Consider the following 22409-nt stretch of genomic DNA (forward strand, 5'->3'; position numbering starts at 1 on the left):
GCAACATAAACCAGCTCAATATGTTACTGTCCTAATTTTTTCACTAGTTCTAGTACCAGCAGTTAAACATCAATGGCTGGGGTGTACAGGTCATGGAGTCACAGTATCCTAGAACATCCTGAGCTGGAAGGGACTCACTAGGATCATCAAAGTCCAACTCCTGGTCCTACACAGACAGTCCCAAGAATAAGGTACCTGTCTGAAGAAGGCAAGAGGAAAAAGCCCTCTCATTTTACCCATTAGCATTACAAACTTTGCACATTGCCACTGCTATTTCTGACTTCAGAGGTGAAACCAGCCTCCCAGGTTTCAGGGAGAGGGTTGTGGGGACAGCCACTGCCCACTGGCTTGGGAAGATGCCACGGTCACAGAAGATACTCTTGCTTTGTACTCTCTGTGGTGTGGTGTGAGAGTTAGACTGTGGATGTGGAAAACAACCAAAAATAGGAACTGTGGCCACTGCACTGATGTTCTGTGACTCACCTGACAGGCTGGTATCATTGGAGGGCATTTACCTTGTTAGATTATGTGTTTATCAAAATCACTGATCAAATAAGAAAACCAGGCTTCAGGTACAGACACCGACCCAAGTGGGCAGCGCTGCTGCACAGCCTGTAGCTGCTCTTGACACATCAAAAAATCCACAGATCTCTCCCTCTGAATAAGCCAACGTGTCAGGAGAGAATAATTGTAAATTCTTTCTGGTTTTACACCCAGGAACCTCTGCTGGTTCCGGCAGTTATTCCAGTTCTGACTCCCACCGCAGAGCAGTACAGTCAGAATTATGCACAGCGCTGTCAGGCTGCAGCTCTGAAATCCCTGGCTAGCCCCGTCTGCATTATGATTTATTTACACTGTTTTGTTTATTCACATCAGACTTACGGATTTCAGGAGAAATGAAACATGTTTTTCATGGGCAGTTGTGAAACCCACTGAATCACATCCTGAGCTCTTGTGACTCAGCTTCTCCTTGGCTTGGAGATTCCTGTGAAGCCCTGAGTGCACTATTCCCCTAGGTTTGTATAACTGATCTGGCCTGTGACTTGCTTTTATGGTCCCACTTACCTTCTGCTGGCCCAGCTGTGATGTTGGCTTGAAGTTCAGGTCCATAGGCAATGGTTCGGGCTTGCACTCGGAATAAATAGGTCATGCCCTTGGTGAGATCACGGACCTTCAACCAGCGCTGCCAGTTCCCTTTAATGTCCACAGTCACCACCTTGCTCACCCCTGGAACAGCCATGCAGATAAAAAAATAAGAGAAGGCTGCAATGCCAAAATAGAAATCAAGTGGAGCTTATTACATCTAGATGGTAAGTAAAATTATCTAACAGTTTGCTAAGAAAGTATTTCTTACAATTAGCAGGAGTTTAAGTAGTGATAATAGCCAATTTTCAGCACTGATAAGTATAATTAGAGTTTAAGCTTGATAAGTGGGTACTGACAAGGAAAAAACCTTACAACACAACTGGGAAATTACCAAGAGACTACATGTAACTTCACTAATTACTCTGGGAAGAAAGAGAGAGGTAAACGAAGAGGAGTGCACGTTGCAGGCTGCTTCCTAAGCAAGCATTTCTCCATTGGTGCTTCACCAAATAAGCTGCAACACTGCCTGGAGGAGGAAACAAGGGCCAGGTTTGTTCCATTCACCTCATCCTACCATGTCCACCATCACCACGTGGATGCAGAATAAGGGATGTGTGCACCTCACAGGGACCTGGGGGCTACAAATGCCACGACAATAGGAGATGCAATCAAAGCACTGCGATCTTAAAAAGGCTGGAGTTGTGACTTGTGTTTCACTCTTCTCATTCTCTCATAATTTTTCTTACAGGGATGAATTAAAATCAGAGGTGTTTCCTTCATCAAGGTGCACAGTAGTTTCACCTTTCGGTTCTCAATGCTGCATAAAGGGCAGAGGGACAATGAGTGCTTTGAAAGAAAAAAAAAATCTAGTTTTCACTGAAATTTTCTACAAGTAAGTCAAGGGAAAGAAGCTGATTTATAAAGTATTTTACAGAACAGAAGGTTCAAATTAGAGAGTCCTTTTGGCATTTTTCTGGTTCTGTAGATGTACGTAACTAATTTCAAACCAAGAAGACAGGAAGGGGGAGAAGGTTTTTCATGCTAGAAATGGCTGCTTGGTAGTTTATCTTTCCAGAAAAATGCAGAAGGAAGATGTTTTTCAATCCAGATGCTTATTTTATGCAAATCAAGATGATGCTTTCAGTTTTTACAAGTTAATTAAAGAATAATGTCTAAGCGATTTCTGTTCCAAGTTTTCTCCCAGATACAATTTATAACTCAGGGAATCTTTCCTTGGCTAACGAGGAAGCAGTAAAAGTTCCCGCTCCTTCTCTAGGTGAACTATTTCATTTCTCTGAGACAAATCAGGAGGCATTTGTCAGTTTGAAGTTATGTTCAAAAAAAAAAAAAAAAAAAAAGAACTGTTAAAAAAGGCTCCAGGGCAATTCTGTTGTCTATTATTGTGTAAAACATAACAGTGTAAAGCTTAAACAATAAAAGGTCAAACAGGGAGAAAACTGCTAAAGAACAGGTTGCTGTTGGAAAGCCTGAAAAAATGGGCAGGTAAATGTTGGGAGGGGGAGTGGGATGGCAAGAGGGTCACCATGACAAGGATGCTCAGCCAAAAATCATGAATGAGTGGAAAGTCACAAGATGCAGGAAAAGGTTCCAGAGGGTCTGGTCCATCCTTATTGTTGCACTGTGGTGCTGGTAAGGAGGAATGTGAGACCTGGGGCTGGAATGATCCTCTGGGATCACAGGATACATCAGTGCTGCCCCCACAGGCCTTGTGCTACATTCAGCACTGTCTCCTGCTCCATCTTCAAATTTGGCTCTACTTTGCTCTCTAAATGAAGGAGCATGGCTTTTCTATCAGAGGAAAATGATGTCATCAAGGGAGGGATTCCTTATCATGACAGGAGAATAAATATAGTTGCTGAAAGAAAAATGTTGTCACAAGAGCAAATGGGTAGAGACTGGAAAATAAATTTAAGCAAAAATTTCCAATCTGAGGAAGAGCCCTCCATAACCTCCCTGCTCACATCAGGGGAAGGAGAGACAAGCTGGAGTCAGAGGCAGCACAAGCAGAAGTGGGCAAGAGAAGAAAGGAAAACAAAGATTCTGAGGATGTTAAGTCAAATGCATGAAGACAAAACATGATCTGACACTTCCATATTTTCAGGGGAAAAAATGTATTCTTAAACAATGTGTAGGAATGAATAAAAGGTAGGAAATGCCCAAACAGCCCCAACCTCCTGCATACCCTGTGCATATTTCTTGGTCAGAATTAGAAATGCTTTCTGCATTAGCTCTTTGTGCTCAGACCTGCCAACCGTAAAGGCTGACAGTGCTTTTATTCTTGTGTTTTCAATCCTCCATAAAACTTTCTCTGTGCATGAGACATGGATATTCAGACAGTACAGATCATAATTCCTTACAGAAAAAGCAAATACAAGTGATTGATATCCTTATTTCTTTGGAAAAGAGTTTAAAATGGATTGACAATGGCTGAAATTACTCTCCCTGCTGTCACCCCGCCAAAGCTGGACATCCTATTGAATGATTGGCAATCTACCAGGAGTATAAAAATATTAATAAGACCATCCACAAACTTTGTCATCTTTTCTAATTCACCTTTGGAGTGAATTTACATTTGCTTTCAGGGGTATTGCCAAATCCTTCTCTGTTGCTGCTCTGGCAAATTAACCAAACATTTGTGGCCAGCACGCTGTGGTGGTCTAACTTAAAATCCAGTGCTGGGTTGAAAACACTGCTCAGAAACTCTTTGTAAAGACACATCTACATCCCCACAGCAGCCACCCTCCCCTGTCAGCCAGCAGCAGTGCCAGTGACGACGAGCACACTTGATGCCCAGGCAATCTCTGTGATAACAGAAGTGACACACGATGTGATAAGCAATACAAATGTGTCTGATGACTATTCTGGGATGGAGCCTACTCAGCAGTTTCAAAGCGCGACGCGGGAGACAATCAGGGACTCTCAGGCTGAGCCTCCTCTTCGCCCAGACCAGGTAATGACGGCCATAAAATGACTTTTCAAATCACACAGACTATAGTTTGTGCAAGAAAATGAGAGGGGACAGACAAAAGCCGTATTCCACAGTATTATGGCTCGCTGAACGGTTTTGGCAAAAGTGGAATTGTTTTACTTACCCTTTGCCACCTGGCTTCTCTTGGAAAACGGCAGAGAGCAAGTGGGAAATTGGGCAGAGATGAAAGATACTACAGTACTATTCTGTCACTTCTCCATGAATATGTATGAACAGAGGTCTTTCTTACCCTGGACGGGAGCCAGAGGCTCATAGACTACTCGATAACCCTGCAGGACTCCATTTGCTGCTGTCGGCTCGCCCCAAGACACATTGAGTGTAGTGCAAGTGATTTCAGAGAACGCCAAGAAGCTGGGAGCACTGGGTGCTGAAAGGATTACACACAGATTGAATTGCAGGAGAAGTAGTCAAGCTGATATACATATATATATTATAAAACATTGGTTTGTTTGCCCAGCCTAAATCTAAAGGAAACAAGCTGAGAACGGGATTTATCAATTGTCTACAAATGTCCCGTAATCAGTCAGAAACCCAGCCTGTCCTAAAAACACAGGCACTCAGCTGCAAAACTGAAAGCAAACAAGGAGATAGGACACAGAAGGGAAGGACCCTCAGAAGTGTGCTATGAGAGCACAGAGACTGAGTACACAGCTCCTCTTCACAGCCACCACCAAGGGCATTGCCTTCACCCTGCACCAGAGCACTCCCACCACAGAATGTCCAGCACAGGCACTGCTCAGCCTGATTGGGTGGCTGCTGATCCAGTTTTAAAAACAATAAGAAGGAATTCTAAAAAGCATGCTAATCATCTCACAGGAATGTCTGGGCAACTTCCAGGCACTGGAGATGAGTTCCTTGGCATTTCCAGGTATGACAGCGGAAACCAGAAACAGTCCCACCGACTGGTTCCTTCTAGGCCAGCTTGTGAAGGGAGTGGTCCTTCTGCGACTCCATTCTCTCTTCTGCTCTATCCCTCCCACACACTCCACTTACTGGATGCTTTTTCCCCGCCCTTCAAGACCATTACAACGTAAACCCAAACACCGGTGCCCTTCTGCATCCCCCCATTTCCCTTGGCCACTGCCCAGGTCCGTGCTGGCCATCCCCAGGTCTGAGCTGTGGGACAGGACAGCGCTCCCGTACCCGCCTGGTGCGTCCTGCCCTGCGAGGGGCTGCTCCGGGGGCCGTCCCCGGCGGCGTTGAAGGCGGAGATGCAGACCATGTACCGCGTGTGGCTCGTCAGGTTCTTCAGCCGGACCGTTGTCTCCGGGAGGAAAAGGACCTTCACTTTCTCCGTGTCATTCTGGGTGTCACTCTCCCAGTAATAAATCTGTTGGGACAGTAAGAGAGAATCACTAAGGTTGGAAAAGCCCCCTAAGATCATGAGCTAAACCATGAACCCAGCCTCACAGTGTTCACCACTAAACCATGGCCCCAAGTGCCACGTCAACACTCTGAACACTTCCAGGGATGGCAATTCCACCACTTCCCAGGGCAGCCTGTTCCAATGTCTAACTACTCTTTCAGTGAAGAGATTTTTCCTAATTGTCTAATCTAAACCTCCCCTGGCACAACTTGAGGCCATTTCCTCTCATCCTATCAAAGCTTCTAGTATATCCTACACCTAGAAAATATCTGGGCATTGCAGCTATAAAAGACCAGGAAGATGGTGCAAACCTTGCTCTGGACTCCTCTGTTAAATAGGATACTAAGGTTTTTCAGCATGTGCCAAACCTTTCCCTTTGGCAAATTCCCCTGAGTCCAGAGACCATGCAGCTGAGTACATCACTCAAAAATAGAGCACGGGCTGAAGAATATGGCCTAGTGACAGCAGATATGAGCTGCCAGAGTTCAGCGAGGAGAGGTCAGTTTTAAATTCTCCCTGCAAAGCAAGCTGCCTGTCAGCACTGGCATCCTGATACAATGGCCCACAGCTCACCTCTGTACACACACAATGGTTACATCACTGGTGTTCACAGGACAGCCAGGCAAATGCCTCCCTGAAGAGGGTAATAAAGTTTTTCCCTAAAGCTCCTTGAGGTGCTTTCCCCCATGCTTCCCTTACATAATTTTTATCCCGGTGCTGTAAAATTAGGCTTTGGAGAAGTTGTTTCCAAGAGGAAAAGTGGTGCCAGCCCTACTTATTGGACAGGCCTGGCAGCGAGAGCCTTACAACAGGCCAAAGCAAGCTAGAGAGTCGAGAGAACAAGCCAAGGCAAGACTCCACCTTGGCTCTCCAAGCCAAGCTGCTAAAGCCATCTATATATGTACAAAAGGGAAAGGACAGGAATTGATATATAAGGATGCTTGTTACTGCCAAGAAGGGATGCCAGATTATTCACATTGGCTTGGCTTTCCTTCACTTATGGATCTAAATTCATGGAGAGAGGCAGAGCCAGACACTGAACCCAAGCCAAGCTCCAGTGTTTGTAGACTTGCCCATTTCCACTCTCTGAGGGTCCATTCTCATGCTGGAGATGCTGAGCAACGTGCCTCTGCAACGTGCTCATCTCCTATGAACCAAATGCAATTAATACTCCGACTTAATTTTGTTAGAGTTAAGGAAATGAAGTAATTCTTCCAAAATCTGATCTGGCTCAGGCTTCTAGCTGGGAGAAAGTTCTGCTCTTCCTAAAGGCTTGTACCATTTGATAGCTAGAAAGCTCAGTTAATTTTCTTCAATACATTTCTTGCCCCCAGCTCTTATGTGTCTGTGTTGCTTTTTGGAGCAGATATGTTGCCTGCATAAGTGGAGCTACCTCCTTATCTGCATGCCCTGTTTCCCCATGCTCTATTTGTCCATAAATAACAACACACTTTCCCTTTTCTCTCCTCTCCCTCTCCCAATCTCATTCTCTTTCTTTTGGTTTAGGGACTTAGTGCTGTTTCTGTACTGCAGTCTGAACGCTGTTTTAATTTGCCTTATGCGGTGAGGGCAACTGCAGTTTGTAGAGCTATCTCACAAGTAAATAGCAATGCCAAGCAAGATAAATGAAAACAGTAGAAACAGGAGGATTGCCTTGTAGCCTTGGATGTTCCCATTTTGGCTGTCGGCAGGAGGGGGGTCCCAGGTGAGCTCCAGCTGGCTTGCAGAAAGGGAGTTTACTTGGATGTTCTGTGGGGCCAGCGCTGGTGCTAGAGACAAAGGAGGGCAGAAGAATTAATAGTGACAAGCAGAACTAGTTCATATCCAGGCTGCAGTTTTCTATTTGCAGAAGTACCCAGGACAGACTCTGTTTATGCCACAAGTCAGCACAGGGAGCCAGCCCCAGGGTATCTGAATCACCGGCATGTCTCAGTACACGTGGAGTGAGGAGCAGCTGAGCCTCAGGATGTGGTTGTGTTCTGTTCCATGCAGGCTGAGTTAGACACTGAATCAATTCAGTCCTGCCAGCAGCTTTGGAAAAGAAAAGAGAATTTTGTCTTGGTTCTCTGGTACTGTTTGGGGCTTGCCTTTGTCAGTGGCTGATGTTCCTGATCAGCTGCTCCTGCAAGTCACCGTGAGCAAGGATTCCCTGTCACCATCACCCTGGGCTCCCTCTCAGCAGCAGCTCTTACAACAACTTGCTCCCAAGGCTCCAGGACTTAGGGTCAAAATACTGCCTAATATTACCTCTAAACCCAGTCAGACACTAATCAACTCACTAATATTTTATGTATGACAAAAAGACTTTTAGTTTGCTGTTTGTTAGCTCTGCTTTGATTACACCTCCACATGCACATGCTGGCTCACTTTGGCTCCTGATGGCATTCTTTGCATTGTGCTGTGCTAAAAAACTGATCCTTAAGTGCACCTGGGTCACTCCATCCTTCCCTTTGTCAGGCTCCAACTTGGTGCAGGTGGATTTTCCTCCCCAGTGGCTAGAGAGGACACTCTGTTTTCCTGACCTGCTGTCTCTGCCTCCAGCAGGTTTTAACAGAATAGCTCACGTTCTGTTCACAGAAAAAGGTGCCGAAGCGTGTCCTGTTCAAACTCCAGAAGTAGGGAGAGAAAGGCAGGGCAAAGGGTACACTCCTCCTTTCTCCATGCTCACGGTGCCATAGCCCTCACTCTGCCCACCTGAGAGAGTTGTCTCTTTTCTCTCTGCCTCTTTATGGGCCATAAATAGAAGTGATAAAATATTCACCACTCGAGCTGGATAGCCCCGGTTAGCTGTCCCTCTGGAGACTTCTTTCTTAAGAGAGAATGACCTTCATAAGTCACACTTTTCTACCAATACTCCCTCCCCCCAGAGTTATAAAATAAAAAAGTAATTAACACCCACTCAGCCTGACACCAACTATTTATTTTGTTCTAACTGTGTGGTTTCCATATTATCACTGCCCACCCTGCCGTTAATGGAAATGTTAATAACCAGCGCCAGGTTGTTGTGACAGATGCTTGGGCTCATTATCAGAAATTCTTATTTACCGCTCCATTAAACGACAGAATCGCACAAAAAAACAATTCAATCAAAACTAACTGGAGGAATTTTAACAGCCACATTAATAATCCAAAACATAAATAAAGTTAATGTCTTTTGCATGTTTGCCATCGGCAACTCCATTGCAAAATTATCGCTATACAATTAAAACGTGGAAGGTAAAATTGAAAATAGCCTTTATCCCAGGGCTCCATTAAAACTATTTGTTTATTATATTTTTTTTGTTTCCTTTTTGGCTGGATGGTGAACGCATGAGGTGACAGTGACCATCAGTAAAGCGCAGTTTGTTCCCAGGGGTGCACTTATCTAATTGCTGCCCTGCCTTCAGTGCTCGGTGGAGGAGCACAGGCAGCAGCAGCTGGCTGGCTGGCTGCCCTCAGTGCAACTGAGTGCTGCTAAGGACCAAAAACCTCAATATTTTGAGACTTTCACAGCACAAACCATAGCGTGAGGCCGAACTGATCACAGAGCACAAACCTGAGACACATCTGGGAGATTTGTAAGATGACACGTTCAGGGAAACAGGAATATGTACAATCACAGAAGAAAATGGATCACTTCAGCAGTGTATTTTCTTTCTAAGGACTGACACTACTGTCTGTCCTGAGCTGACAGCTTCAAAGTGCTCTCAACATCCAAGTCTGAAGCAGCACCTACAAGAGCATTTTTGTTTGGATGCCATGTGCCAGCCTGGAACAAACACTGCTTCCGAGATGTGACCATCAGAAGGGATGGCGTGTGCAACCCACTGCCAGAAAAACAATGCTCTTTCTCAAACCCTTCCTGGAGCACATCTGAGAAACACAGTGGTTAAAAACTGCCAGGGATAACTCTGCACTGACACGTTTGCTGCTGGAGCTGCACTTTTTCTGGCAAGGCGGCGGAAAATTTGATGGGAGGAAGAAAAGAAAATACAGTGTGGAAAAAGACATTTCTCTTCGCTACCCCAGAGCCTCCACGAGATGCAAATTGTTTGGTTTTGTGCCCTTTGAGTCTGTCCCTCTGTTCAACTTTCAAAGGCTGATGTGTCCCTCCTCTTCTAAGCACAGATTTCTTGTTGACAGCAAGGGACAGCAGAAAAGTGCTGCTGCCGCTTGATGTGGCTCTGTGCAGACAGCACGTCCCATTAAGGGTGAAATGAAATACTTCAAAAAGAAGGAAACACATCCCTAAAGACCCTACCTGTTTGCAATCCTAAACCATTCCCCGAATATATGGACAGCCCGTGCCAATAAAAGCAAGTGCATTTTAAAGGTGAACTCAAAAGGCTTTTACCTTCTAGGAATGCAGTTCGAGATTACTGAGCTCGAAATTTTTCATGGCTGTTGAAATCTCCAGTACATAAAAAGCAAGGTTAAAGCTGCATTCCTCACACTGCTTTAGGTGTCAGTGACATTATCAACTATAGCAGGAGCGACACAGACCCCTGAGGGTCCAAACACAGCTCTTGGCAGGGGGAAAGCATTTCACTCCCTCTGAAAATAATATCTGTGCATTCACGAAGTCTAATTCGGTGCACGTACCCTGCCTTGAAATCTCAGGCAGATATTTGTAAACATCTCTTTTCTTATCTGATTTCAATTTACCTTTGAGATTCTCTCCTTGAAACTCTCTCTCAGCCAAAACGTAAGGAGAAAGACTGAGCAGGTTGTACAGTAATTAGTAAAAAATAATAACAAATATGTGCTGGGCTGATGTTGGCAGGATCACATAAAGACAACAAATCTATCTAGAAACGTGGTGAGAGTGTCAAAATGAGCCCATAAATAAAGTTACACATCTAAATCCACATTCAAACATATTATTGCCCTCATTTTCCAGCCATACCGAGCAGCCTCTGCTCTCACTGCAGGCAATTTGAGCTTGCAAATGCTTATAACCTTTAAAGAGAAGGTGTTTAAAATCCCTGGTGGCCTGCCTGCTCCAGAGCTCTGTGCACTGCAGAGGGTTCACCTCAGCTCTTCTCACTTGGGATATTTTCTCTCTGGGCTGTGTGGCACTGAGAGCTTTTCATCAATATGAAACTACTATTCCTTTTCTCAGTGACAGTCACCACGATGCTCTGTGGCACAGGTAGGCTACAAATCCTTGTGATTCATTGTGTAAACTTAATAACTAGTTTTGTGAAGCATTCCTTGCTGCTCTTATATCTGCTCCAGTTTCTGGGCAGCACAGGATTTCTCCTCTACTGGTTTTCTAATTGTTTCTGTAATGCCAGTATTATGCCAGGAAATTCACGGACAAGTCTGGGACAAGATTCCCTGATGCTCACATGCCATTTGAATAAACATGCAGGCCAAAAATGAGGAGAAAAATGCAGTGAAAGAGGCTGAAGATTTCCTGAGCATCACCTTGATCCCAAACAATCCCAAGCGAATTTCTGTTTTGTAAAGACCTCTGATCCTTTTCTATCCAGCAAGCCTTTCCCTCAGTTCATCAAAGCATGCCTTGGTGAACATATCTGCCTTTACTCCCTAGTAATCGATATATTTGCATTTTGGTGTTAGCACCTAAAGGCCAGAATCTCATTGCACAATGTGTTGCATAAACACAGAACAAAGAGACAGCTCCAGGCCCCAAAATCCTCTAATCTGTACGTCTCCACATTACAATGGAGGAGTGTTTGTAGCAGGTTCTGAGTATCAGCTGTAATGTTATCAAACTAGTGAGTAAAAACAGGGAGAAGGCACAGCAACATTCACTGGAGCATGTGCTGATGGTTAAATCTTGCACACCAGTGCCTCCAAAGTTTACTCACTGGTTCCTGGCACACACAGCCCTGGAAAATAGGGCTGGGAAGGGTTTGGAGAGGGCTCAGACATCACCCTCCTGTGTCACACCAGGATCAGCTTGCTGGTCAGATGTTCATGTCATTTCCATCACTGACTTTCCAGATTGCCCTGCCATTCCCACACAAGCTCCGCCAGCATATCTCTATTTTAAGAACTCTTAAAACAGGGATATGAATAATACTGCTATTTTAAAAATAAAAATAAATTAGAGATATATATAAAATACATAACAGTAACTCATAAAATAATTATTTTTTGATGCCTAACCTAAACCATCCTCAATGTATTTAAGTTATATCCCTGCAGTGGCACGGAGAACAGATTGTTTCTTCTTCAGCTGTGGCCACTGCCCTCAAGTAGATAAGCAACAGTTAAGTGGATTCAAAAGCCAAACACAACAAAACAAACAGAAGGTCACGAGATAAAACAGCGAGACTGATCTCCAGAACAGGCAAAGTGGAACACAAAGGGCTTTCCTGCAGTAAGGGCTTAGAGAAGGAATGCAAGGATGGTACCTCTCAAGACCAAAAAGGTGGATCTCCAGATGTTTGCAGTCACTCCCTCGTATGAAGGAAAAGCAGCACGAGAGAAAAATGTTTGGTGTTTATTGGCCATTTTCTTACACTGCCTGTGTAAGAGCAGCGGGAGCAAGGAAAGGAGCTTCCCCTGTGCAGCAGAACCTCCGTGCCATCAGGAATGCTGCCATCAGGAATGCTGCGGGAGCGATGCTGATTAGTTCAATAACAATTAGTTAATTGTGCTTCAAAGCCAGCTACTGCGAAGCTGCTTTCCGCTGTGACAAAGCAGCACAAGCTATATTTAGAATGTAAAACATGTTTCCCACTAATTTCTGGCTGTTTTAAGCCAGGCTACATCTTGTGATGGAAGTCTGTGCTTTTTCCAAGGACTGTGCTTTCTGTGGTTACTCAGACGTATTTCAGAGGCTCTGAGAGAGGCAGAGCCATACACGAAGCATGTGGGTCCTAACCCCTCCAACACATTCCATTTGCTAACATTGGACCTGAGTGCTCCCACCCTCTTACTCAGGAATGGCAATTTGGCACCAAAACCCAGTGCTCTGCCAGTCATTAAGTCGTCAGGCTTGTGTCACCCTGTGACACGAAATGAGTCTCAGCAAAGGAGCATCTGGTCTCCCCATCTTTAAGAAGTACAGGCCGTTCACTTAAGAGCTGGACTTGATGATCCTTGTGGGTCTCTTCCAACTCAGAATATTTCGTGACTCTCTGAGAAGCCCAACCTGCTACTGGGTGGGGGAGGAGGTTAAAGCAGCTGGAAAACCAGGTTTTAGTTGGAAATAGCCCTTTTCAAGGGATATTGATGTATGTTATGAATGTGTTGATTTACACAGTTGCATAGATTGGTGTAAGAGAAACTGAAACATTTCTTATCATACCAATGTAAGTCAACACAAGAAGAATAACGCCTCTTTCACCTTCGTGAATGCTGATGAAGAGAGAGCACAATCTAGTCAATGCAAAAATAAAAAGACAAACCTCTTTTAGTGGAAAAGAAGGGGTGGAGAGGAGAAAGAGAACAGCTGTCAGGATGGGGACTTTGGGAGTCTCGCACACCCACAGTTGGTTTACTCCATATTATCTGTGTAGGCAAACACTTGGCTCTCTCTCCGTGCATACCATGCTCAGTACAGTAGGTGTGTTTTGCCACATCAAATTTTTAAGGGTAATTAAGTCATGAAAAAGCATAAATTAAAGCAGCTGCAAATGATACCCAAATGTAACATCCCCAGTTTCTTTGCTTAGCGCTGGGAAGCTTCCCAACATTGGCTAGGCAGGTCTTCAGCACCTGCAGAGATATGAGAGGGAAATGGGGGTGGAGGGAGGAAAGAGGGAGAGATATGTTCCTGCATATACTGGGGAAAGGGAAATGAAGCAAGGACTATAAATGGAGTATCCTTTCCATAGACACAGACCTAGGAGGTTACCTGCCAGTGCCTTTTTTGAACAGAGGAGGCATTCTCATCCTGTTCCTCACCATGTCTTCCAGGGGTGGTGAAAATACTGTTCCTGTGATCGCTAATCTTTTAAAGAGGGGTTTGGATTTCCCAACGAGCCATGTGCAATCTGGGATTTTCATGGGAGAGGCATGATCTGATTGGTACAGAAGAAATTACCGTGTCTGCAACCACGGTGAACCTCAGGGAACAGTGCTGTGAAAGAGTTAGAGCTTGCAAACAAAAACTACACACTCTCCTTTTGCTGAAGCCCACAGTTTACTCAGCTAACACAACCCTAAAATAGGCTATCACATTGCATACTGAGATTATCCATCAAGGGAGTGAGAGTGCCTGGCCCAAAAGTAAAGCCCTTACAGAACTGTCAGACTGCCTCTGGGAAGGGCATACAGGTGGTTAAACCAAGAAGGGGAGGGGGGGGGAATAATAAAATGAGCTTTTTCCTCTATTTCTTTCATGTCAACAAGGATATGATCCCATGCAGGCAGGCAGCCCATCAGTCAGCAGAGACGGGCCACGAGCAGGAACAGCAAGAGTCTGACAGCATTAGGTATGCACAAACAAACACACAGGCAGGAACCTACAGCTAAACCCCCCCTCTCACTTACATCCATGCAAATTAGGGTTAGCTCCTAAAATCCCCTCTCACTCGCATTCAAATAAGGGTTTGCTCTGCTATAACTCTGAGAGCAAACCCAGCATGAACATTGTGTATTGTAGAGCAGTGTCAGCTCTGATGAGCCAGGATTTCCCCCCAGGAGGTACTGAAGGTTGTTCAAGGGGTGCTGAAGAACTCCTGAGTGTTTGGTACTCTGACCTGATCGTCTCTGGTATGCACTGGGAGGAGTGGGAGCAGTTCTGGAGGGAAAGTACTGCTCTCCACTCTCTTAAAAAACTCTGCCCATTAGAGAGGCAAAATTACCCATTTCAGGCTATTTCCCCAGGCTCTCCAGTTCCCAAGATTCCTCCTCCTCCATTTATACTCATGTTCCACTTACTGTAATTTGTTAATCCCACATTTGAATATCATAAAACCACAAGTTCATGGCAGCTGACAAAAGCACCCACTTCATGGCCACTAAGAGCAACGGCAGCACCTACTGAAGTCTAGTCAGGACCAGCAACTCCTTATGCTCCACTGAAGGCAAGAGAGCCTATCAAATAATCAGGGCAAATCTCCACTGGGTTTGCCATATACCAAATGTCAAAAGCCAATCAGAAAAAAGTCAGAGGGCACAGGTGAGATCTGCCCCTGCAATAACCTTTTGCTGTGGCTTTTTGCTGTGAATTTGGGTAGCTGACCCCCCATGAGGGATTGTTAGGCTTTACAGATTGCAATGGTCAGAGAACACCAGGGAGCCCACAGAGGACTGTGTTCTTGTGCTCCTGGGGAGAGAGAGATTAAATTTAAATTTTCTTGACTCTCACTGAGAGTTTTCTCTTTGTTTATTTTTCATCCTTGAGAGCTGCAGCTCAGAACTGCAGTCCTACACCCCCATGTCATCTCAGTGTCTGGACTGCTGTGACCAAAATATTTTAGACTATTGCTAATTCATACTTTCATAACAAAAAACGGCATTTTTTTTTTGTTTGTTTTCTGTCTACAACAGACAACCTGAAAAGCCTCCAGTTCTGTGATTGACGACGGATATAGCAAACAGATGTCAGAAAAGAAAACCAACTGTGTTTCTCCACAGCTGGCTTCACAGCAAAGCTGTACAGAGGAGGCAAAGCCACGGGAGTTGAGACCCATATGAAAATACTTACAACATTTTGCTCACATATCCCAGGATGACTGCAAACAAGCAGAGCAGGACTGCACAATTAGAGGAAATAGAAATTTGGCTGCAAATACAACCCTTTAGTTGAAAGCACTTGAACTCCAGCCTGTGTCTGCTGGAATAGGGGTTATCAGCCAGGGCCTTCCCTACTTCTTTACCAGAGCAATTTATGGTTCGTTTGACTTTACTACTGATTGCTTCTGTTTCTGAAAGGAAGGTTAATTCCTTTGCTTTTAATGGAGTAGCTCTGTTGTTAGTTCAGTAAAGCTTTGCATACACGATCAGGCTTCTCCTCCCTCCGCCCTCTGTGCACTGTGCAGGGATGTCCCTGCTCTCAGCTCTTCACAGGCCATATAACACTGCAGCAGAACAGCTAATTTGTCCTTCCCCTCCCACTGCTGCTCCCACCAACTGCAGCACTAAGCCAGGAGCCCTCGTGATGGATTTGGGTAGGGACAGTCTGTCTGTCTTGGGCTACGGTCAGCAGTGAGAACCCACATCAAACTGTTGGGGTTGTGAGATGAAAGTTCATCATCTGAGCAAAACACCGCATGGCTCCCCCAGCCCAGCACCTCCCGCCCCAGCGACTGTCGTGGCGGGGAGAAGCGAGTGCAGTTGATCAAAAACTGGTGATGTTTTTGTTTGGACAGAAACATCTTTCCTACACTGAGACGTGATAAAAAGAGGCAATTAGACCCGAGCTAAGCAGGAGCTGCCGCACTGCATAAAGCATTGTGCTGTACCAAAGGCTGCTTATGACCAATATTAACAACTTAATGAGCTGTTAATGAGGCGCGCATTCAGCTTTTACTTGCAGCATGAAAACATTGCAAATCATTTTAGGGAGCTTCTGGATTGTCAATGGAGAATTAAAGATGTCAAATAAGCCCATCAAATCTATGTCTCAATCTGGACACTGCTTTCCAGTGCATTCGCTTAAAATTCCTTCTCCTATATGGTAGAATAACTTGCTTTGACAGCAGTACGACGCTCAGACTTTGCTTCCTTCTGCCTTGACATTAGATTTCAGTCCCCAGAGAGCTGCAGGGATGTCTTTTTGACATGTTGACATTAAGGACACTTCTTCCACAGACTCACACTGGCATGGGTTTACTTTCTGTCTTGCCATTGTAAGAGCAGCGACTGAGCTAAGCTACCAAATCTGGAAGTCTAATTAGGAAACCTTTGCAATCATCAGTAAACAGATTAAGAATGTAAAATTACCCTTAAAAAAAATAGCCAGTTTGAGTAGGAAAGGGAGCCAAGGTTTATAGAGAAAATTCATTTCCATAACTCCCCAGCATTGCAGAAATACCAGTAACACACAAGCAATGCTCTAATGTGGGCACACTTTAGTTTGTTAATTTTTACTGTCCTGTCACAGCCCTGTAGGATTAAATCCTGCAGCCAAGTGCCATCTACAATGCTGTTGTCTCCAGTGGAGCTGCATTGATGGGAACAACAAATCCAAGTTGGACTTGTTGCAGATAAGCCCCAAGTGGAACCTGGAGAAGTTTAAAATCCACCAAGAAATACTGATGTGATGTATCCTGCTCTCAGAAATGGAATGCTGTTGGGATACAGGCATATGGGTTCCCAAGAGAAACTGGAAAGAGGTTACTTTTCCAATCCAAAAAGGAAATGTCTCACCACTTTTTTTTCCATGTCCATCTTCCTACAGTTTCCCTTTCTTGCTCTGCTCTCACTTTACTCTCTCTTTTAGCCCATTGCTGGAGAAAACAGCTTGGATCTTTAACTCCAAGCTCAGAGACGACCTTCTCCTTCCTTAGGGAGAAAGTGGGGACAGGATGACAACCCAGTGTTGCTCCTGGAGCAGGGCATCCCCAGGATGACTTGGGTAAAGCTCATTCGGAACTGAGCATGACATTGGAACAGCTCTGCAGGTTCTTTAGGTTTAAAGGGGAGGTGAAAAGGACAATTAGTTTCAAACACTCAGCCATCCTCCAAAAGTAGCCTTTTGCTCATGTCCAGAGGTGTCAGCAATTAAAAGGCAAATTCTGTAACATTTCAAAGGCTTAGTGCTATTAAAGGGCCAAGGAAGTTCAATCCCTTTGTTTAAAGTTTGAGCAAGTGAAACCAGTAATTTATTTACTGTGCTACTTCCCAATAGCTTCCCTCCATCCCCTTTTGTTTATCAAGGGAAGATACTGTCCCTGGGCTGACAGGTTTTAGACTGCTGCAATGTGAAATGGCCACGATAATCCTTCCCTTCCCTCCTCCAGTGGCATCTGGGATGGAACTGCCCACCCAGCTCTTGCAGCTGTGCCAGCAGCAACGTGCTCCATATCTGCATAGGCACAGTCAGCCCACGTGTCCCACACAGATAGGAGAAAACAGCCACGGGGCCACGGCAGCTGATTGAAGCTGCCAGCTCTAATGCGCTGAAATGCTGTCATTCCTCTCCCAGGCTGTTAACAAGGAGGCACAGGGGACTGCTCTGAACAGCATCTCCTCTGCTGTGTTTGGGGCAGGGAAGGAGATAAAGCTGCTGTGCTGTAAGAGAAAGGGCTGCCCAAGGTAGTGCTGGGGGACCCCCTTCTGCAGAAAGCGACCTCCGATGGGGAGGTGGCACCACGTGGGGTGTTCTGAGTGAACACATCAAAGAGCGAGGCCAGCAGAGATGGAAACACCCAAGGACAAGGCAGCCTTGTTCTGCCAACCTTCTCTGCCATTACCAAAGAGACAGAGGGACATTGCCCCAGCACAGATAACCAGGTAAGGAGGAACAAGAGCTCTGTGCTAGAAGCAGTTTATGAAGGGGGACCAAGTACCTGGAGTCAAGTCTTTGCTTCCTTACAAGCGTTCTTTGTTCTTATCATGGCTTCCTCCCTCAATTTAGCCTTCTCTTTCCCAAACCTAATTCACTATTTTTAGTCTTGGAGCTTTCCAGATGGTCTCTGTTTCTTGACTGCAAAATGCTGGAGATAGTCAGGCAGCGCCAAGTGCTTCCCCTGACATTACTGGCAGAGCAGATCTTCCCTCCCTGTGTCAGCTACAGGTGAACAAAATGAATTTTGTGAAGTTCATGAACACCTGTGGAGCTGCAGACAGGAGGGCAGATGAAAATAATTGCAGATAACAGGAAGAAATTTGCTTTGGTGTCTGCTAGCTTTGCACCAAGAGGTAGATTCAGCTTTTCAAGACACAGGTAAGAAGCAGTCATCCCTTTCTCCCATTCCTGTTCCTTTCCAAGCTACAGTTTCACTTGGAAGAAAGTGAGAAGGCCAGGAGACTTTCTCTGAAAGATGATGGTACAACAAAGGCGACATTTCAATGGGGGACATGTAAAGAAAGGGATCTGTCTCCCAGCTCCTTTTACTCCTTGCCTTTTCCATCATAGAACCAACTCTCAGGGATCATCATTAAAAAGAACAACAATAACAACCCAGCCCCATCAGTTCTTGAGAATTCTGAAGGTCACCAATGTCACCATCAGTTATAATGACACACATCACTCCCCTCTTCACACAAATGGGTTTACAACCTGTTTAAAGGCTAGTGCCTCTTGGAGCACTTCACCCCTTCTGCCACCTCCTCTTTCCACACACATATTCTACTCCAGCAGCAGCTGCTGTAAGAAATGATGAGTTCCATTATTTCTCATCCAAAACATCTTTGCAGTATATGGGAGAAGCACCGAAGGCTGCAGGCTCGTTAGCACAGGATTTGTATTGCCACCTTTTATTTCATTCACCTTCCCAAATTAGGTGAAGCACGGCTGCCCCAAACCTGTGATTTCTGTTTAATTAAAATGCAGGTAGTGGAGTCTCCAGAACTCCAGAGCCCACCACACAATCAGGTAGTGACAGCAACCTGGTAGAATAATGCTCTTGATATAGTGGCTGCTCTAACAGAGTCCTAATTTCAGTCAGGCAGAACAGCACCTCTGGTAGCAGCTGCGTTTCGGGCTGGGATGAATATCAGTACCCAGCCTCTTGCTGAACACTCACTGCCTTCCCAATCAAAGCCAGCATCCCTGACAGCTGAACTGTTAAATGAATTAACAAGGCAAAAAGGGGGCTTGCCAGCGGGGCTGCGACTCCCTTCCTAATTTCTGCAAGTGGTGGCTTTCAATTTTTCTGTCATTTGTCAGGAGATGCACATGGTTCCCTAATGAGCAGGGCAGAGCTGCAGCCAGCTCGAAAAAGGCAGCGTTAGAGGATCTTCTGGTCCGTGGAGGAGAGGGAGCCAGATGCTTGAGGCAGGTGGGGGAAGGACATGGGCTCTGTTCAGACTGAACAGGCAGCACGTCCTTCCAGCTGCACTGAGCTCAAGGACTCGCAGCCTGCTCTCCCAACACGGGGAAGAACTGCTCTCCACACTCCACACCAGTGAGCTTTGCCAACACCCAGGCAGAACTCAAAATGGAGCCTTTGGTGGGGCTTTGATCTTGTGGGCTGCTATAAAAAGGTTTTGCCCCACCTGTAGAATAAAAAAAAAAACAAAAACACCGCCAAAAAAACCCCCAAAATATCCACACCACTTGCATTTAGCTTCCCTATTCCCCAGGCAAGTCAGGATATGGAGTTCTGTTACTCACACCTGGCCCATTGCCTGCCAGCAGGTTGTTCTCTCCCAAAACTTCCACCTGCCCATCAGTCAGAGGCAAGGAAGAACAGAGCACTCAGGCTGCCCGAAGAGGATGTTCTTTTGGCTGGGGTACAGCTCAACAGCACTTAAAGGCTGGAGAGAAACTCCCCATTTGGGTATTTTTTGCTCATCTAATTGAAAAAATTTGCAGAAGGTTGGTTTTCATGGCTGTTTCTTCTCCAAGTTTTTCAGGTAGATCTATTGCCTGCTGGAATTTTTATTACAAAAATCCTGATACAATGATAAGAAAATCTTCAAATCTAACAGGGGAAAGCACTAGAAGGATGGAAGGAATCACAGATACTTCTCCTTCTACATCACTCATCTGGCTGCACCAGACACAGAAGCTGAACAGCACATCAACCACTAGCAACATCAATACCCAAGGGAAATGGGTATTTTGACTGAGCTGGCCTAAGCCCAGCACATTTCCCCAAAGGCATGTGCTGTATATTCCTTTTTACGACCAAGAGAGGAATGTTCTTGCACCTCCCAGAATTACTGCAACACCTGTGGCAGAATGAAGCACCATTTAACAGCACTGGGACATCAGTTATCTGGAAGCTTCAGACCAGGGACTGGTCACCTTCAGTCACTCTGTGCCCAGTGCTATGCCTGTGTCAGCACTTGTTGTTTACTGGGAAGCTTTTCTCTGTTTTTAACCTGGATGCCCCATTGCTGGAGCTGAGCAGGCCCATTTTTTCCCCAGCTAGCTGCTTAACTGCCTTTACCATGGGTAAGAACATTGAGCAAACAATAACAACAAAAACTTGTATTTCCACAGCACACTTTGACTCAAAGGTGTCACAAATCAATTCAAAACTTAAATTGCAGTACCAGCTCCAATCACTTTACTCACAGTATAAATCACAGCCAGTTCTGGAGGTGGAAGAGGCAGTTATATAACAAAGCGTAATAACTTCACACAACAGGAGTGCAAATTGGCAGGAAGATCCTACATTCATCATTTCTACCACATGAACCTGGACTGTCCCTTACCAGAAGTAAATACAGCAACTGTAAAAAACCATCCAACTCATGCTACAACTTCAGATACACCAGTCCTGCCCGTGAAAGGAGTCCTCCTGGATATCATGGAATGGTTTGGGTTGGAAAGGACCTTAAAGCCCATCTAGTTCCAAACCCCTGCCATGGGCAGGGGCACCTTCCACTGGACACTTGGGAGTTATGTAAATATCTCAGTTTCTTCTCAAGTTTATCTCCCCCCATTGCCCTGTTCCCTGAGTTATGATAAGGAAGACCCAGAGAGTGGGATTAAAAGACGTGACATAACAGCATTTCCTTCTTTTCCCCAGCTGATTTTTTGTGCTGTGTACATGTGTTTAAGTGCAGACACTGGCTCCATTTGCAGCAGTGAGATATTTAGCTCTGAAACAAAAATGTATTTTGAAGCCAGATACAGTTGGCTCCACTTGGGACTTTCTTTGCTGCAGTTGCAGAAGTAAGTTGGAGCAGCAGCAAACTAGAAAAAAATGTAAATATTGCCAGCTGTCTCTCCAGAACCAGGCTGCTCTGATTAATTTATGATGTTGTCAAAGAAAGATGGTGAATGTTACACCATATTTGAAATGAAAAGGTTAAGTAGAGTTTAAAAAAAAATGCAGTGGAGTTTAAAAAAAATATGCTTTTACTTACTTTTGAGCAATAGAATATTTAATGGCTAATAATGAAATGAATTAGTGCTGAGCTTGATAGCTTCTACCTCCCACAGCCCTGAGACAGAGGAACAAAAGCATAACCAGACCCGTTCTTGGCAGCAGGCTGAACAACAGGAGAGTGTGTGCTGCTTCTTCTTGTTCTGAGCTTCAAAAGATGCTGCTGCAGAAGCTGATACCATAACTAACAACTATTTCAGTGCCAGCCTCTCTCCAGCTGGGGTCACCATAAATATGGCCCTGCCGCCGGGGCTGTGAGGAAGACATCAGCTACTGCAGTCCTGCCCTTCCCAGCTGGAATTACTGAGAGAACAGACTCAGCTGTGGGTTATCTGGGCTCTGCAAAACCACCCAGAGAAATGTCTACTTAACTGTTTCGTCCTGATTTCCACCTCCAGCCTTCCACTGGAGGGATTTTAAAATGATCAAGTTACGATTCATAATGGACTCGTGCACTAAATCCACGTGAACAGACCATGACCAGTGACCATCAGCCACTGGCCCCTCAGGTTCTGAAGGGGTTGGATGGTACAACAGAATCTGTTATCTGTGCCTCCAAAGCCAGCATTAAACTGGACACAGTGTCTTCTTGCTTCAAGAGCATAAAAATACAGCCAGGTGTGGTGCAAGGCAATGTCTCTACACAGCGAGTTATAAAATAAAAGAACCAGCTTTCCAAGTCTCCCTTGTTTTGTAGTTTTGTTTCTTTTCCCTTGTGGCTTTCCTGTGCTCCACTTTTCACTTCTTCAACTTGAGTCAATTTTCCCCTCAAGCTAATTTGGTATGAACAGCCATCCTCCTGCAACTCCAAAAATATTTTCTTTTCTTTCTTTCAGATGCCCTTTCTCCCCTTGTTCGTGCAGACCAACTGGCTTTCCAATGGCAAGAAGCTGTCAGTGCCAACCTATTCCAGGAGGTTACAAAAACTGTTTGTGTTTTCAAATCATCCCCTCCATGAGCAAATATTAAATATTATCTGGAGAATATTAAAACATGCTGGTACTTTAAAAAAAAATAAAATCAACCAATTTTCCTT

The 22409-nt window shown here is 45.0% G+C and overlaps 1 protein-coding gene across 6 annotated transcripts in view; it reads right to left on the reverse strand.

Annotated features, from left to right (window-relative positions):
* The window catches only part of SDK1 (sidekick cell adhesion molecule 1), a 394324-nt gene that overhangs the window by 25128 nt on the left and 346787 nt on the right, over positions 1-22409 (reverse strand). For all 6 annotated transcript variants that reach the window (XM_051782514.1, XM_051782501.1, XM_051782510.1 and 3 more), the window contains 4 exons: positions 7116-7231; positions 5240-5426; positions 4326-4463; positions 1066-1227 (listed from right to left, as the gene is read on the reverse strand). In XM_051782514.1, the coding sequence (XP_051638474.1) occupies positions 1066-1227; positions 4326-4463; positions 5240-5426; positions 7116-7231 (603 nt within the window). The remainder of the gene's footprint in view (positions 1-1065; positions 1228-4325; positions 4464-5239; positions 5427-7115; positions 7232-22409) is intronic.

The sequence above is a fragment of the Manacus candei genome, unplaced genomic scaffold (assembly GCF_025592945.1).
Source record: "Manacus candei isolate 608988 ecotype Guabito, Panama unplaced genomic scaffold, ASM2559294v1 h1tg000002l, whole genome shotgun sequence".
Lineage (NCBI taxonomy): Eukaryota > Metazoa > Chordata > Aves > Passeriformes > Pipridae > Manacus > Manacus candei.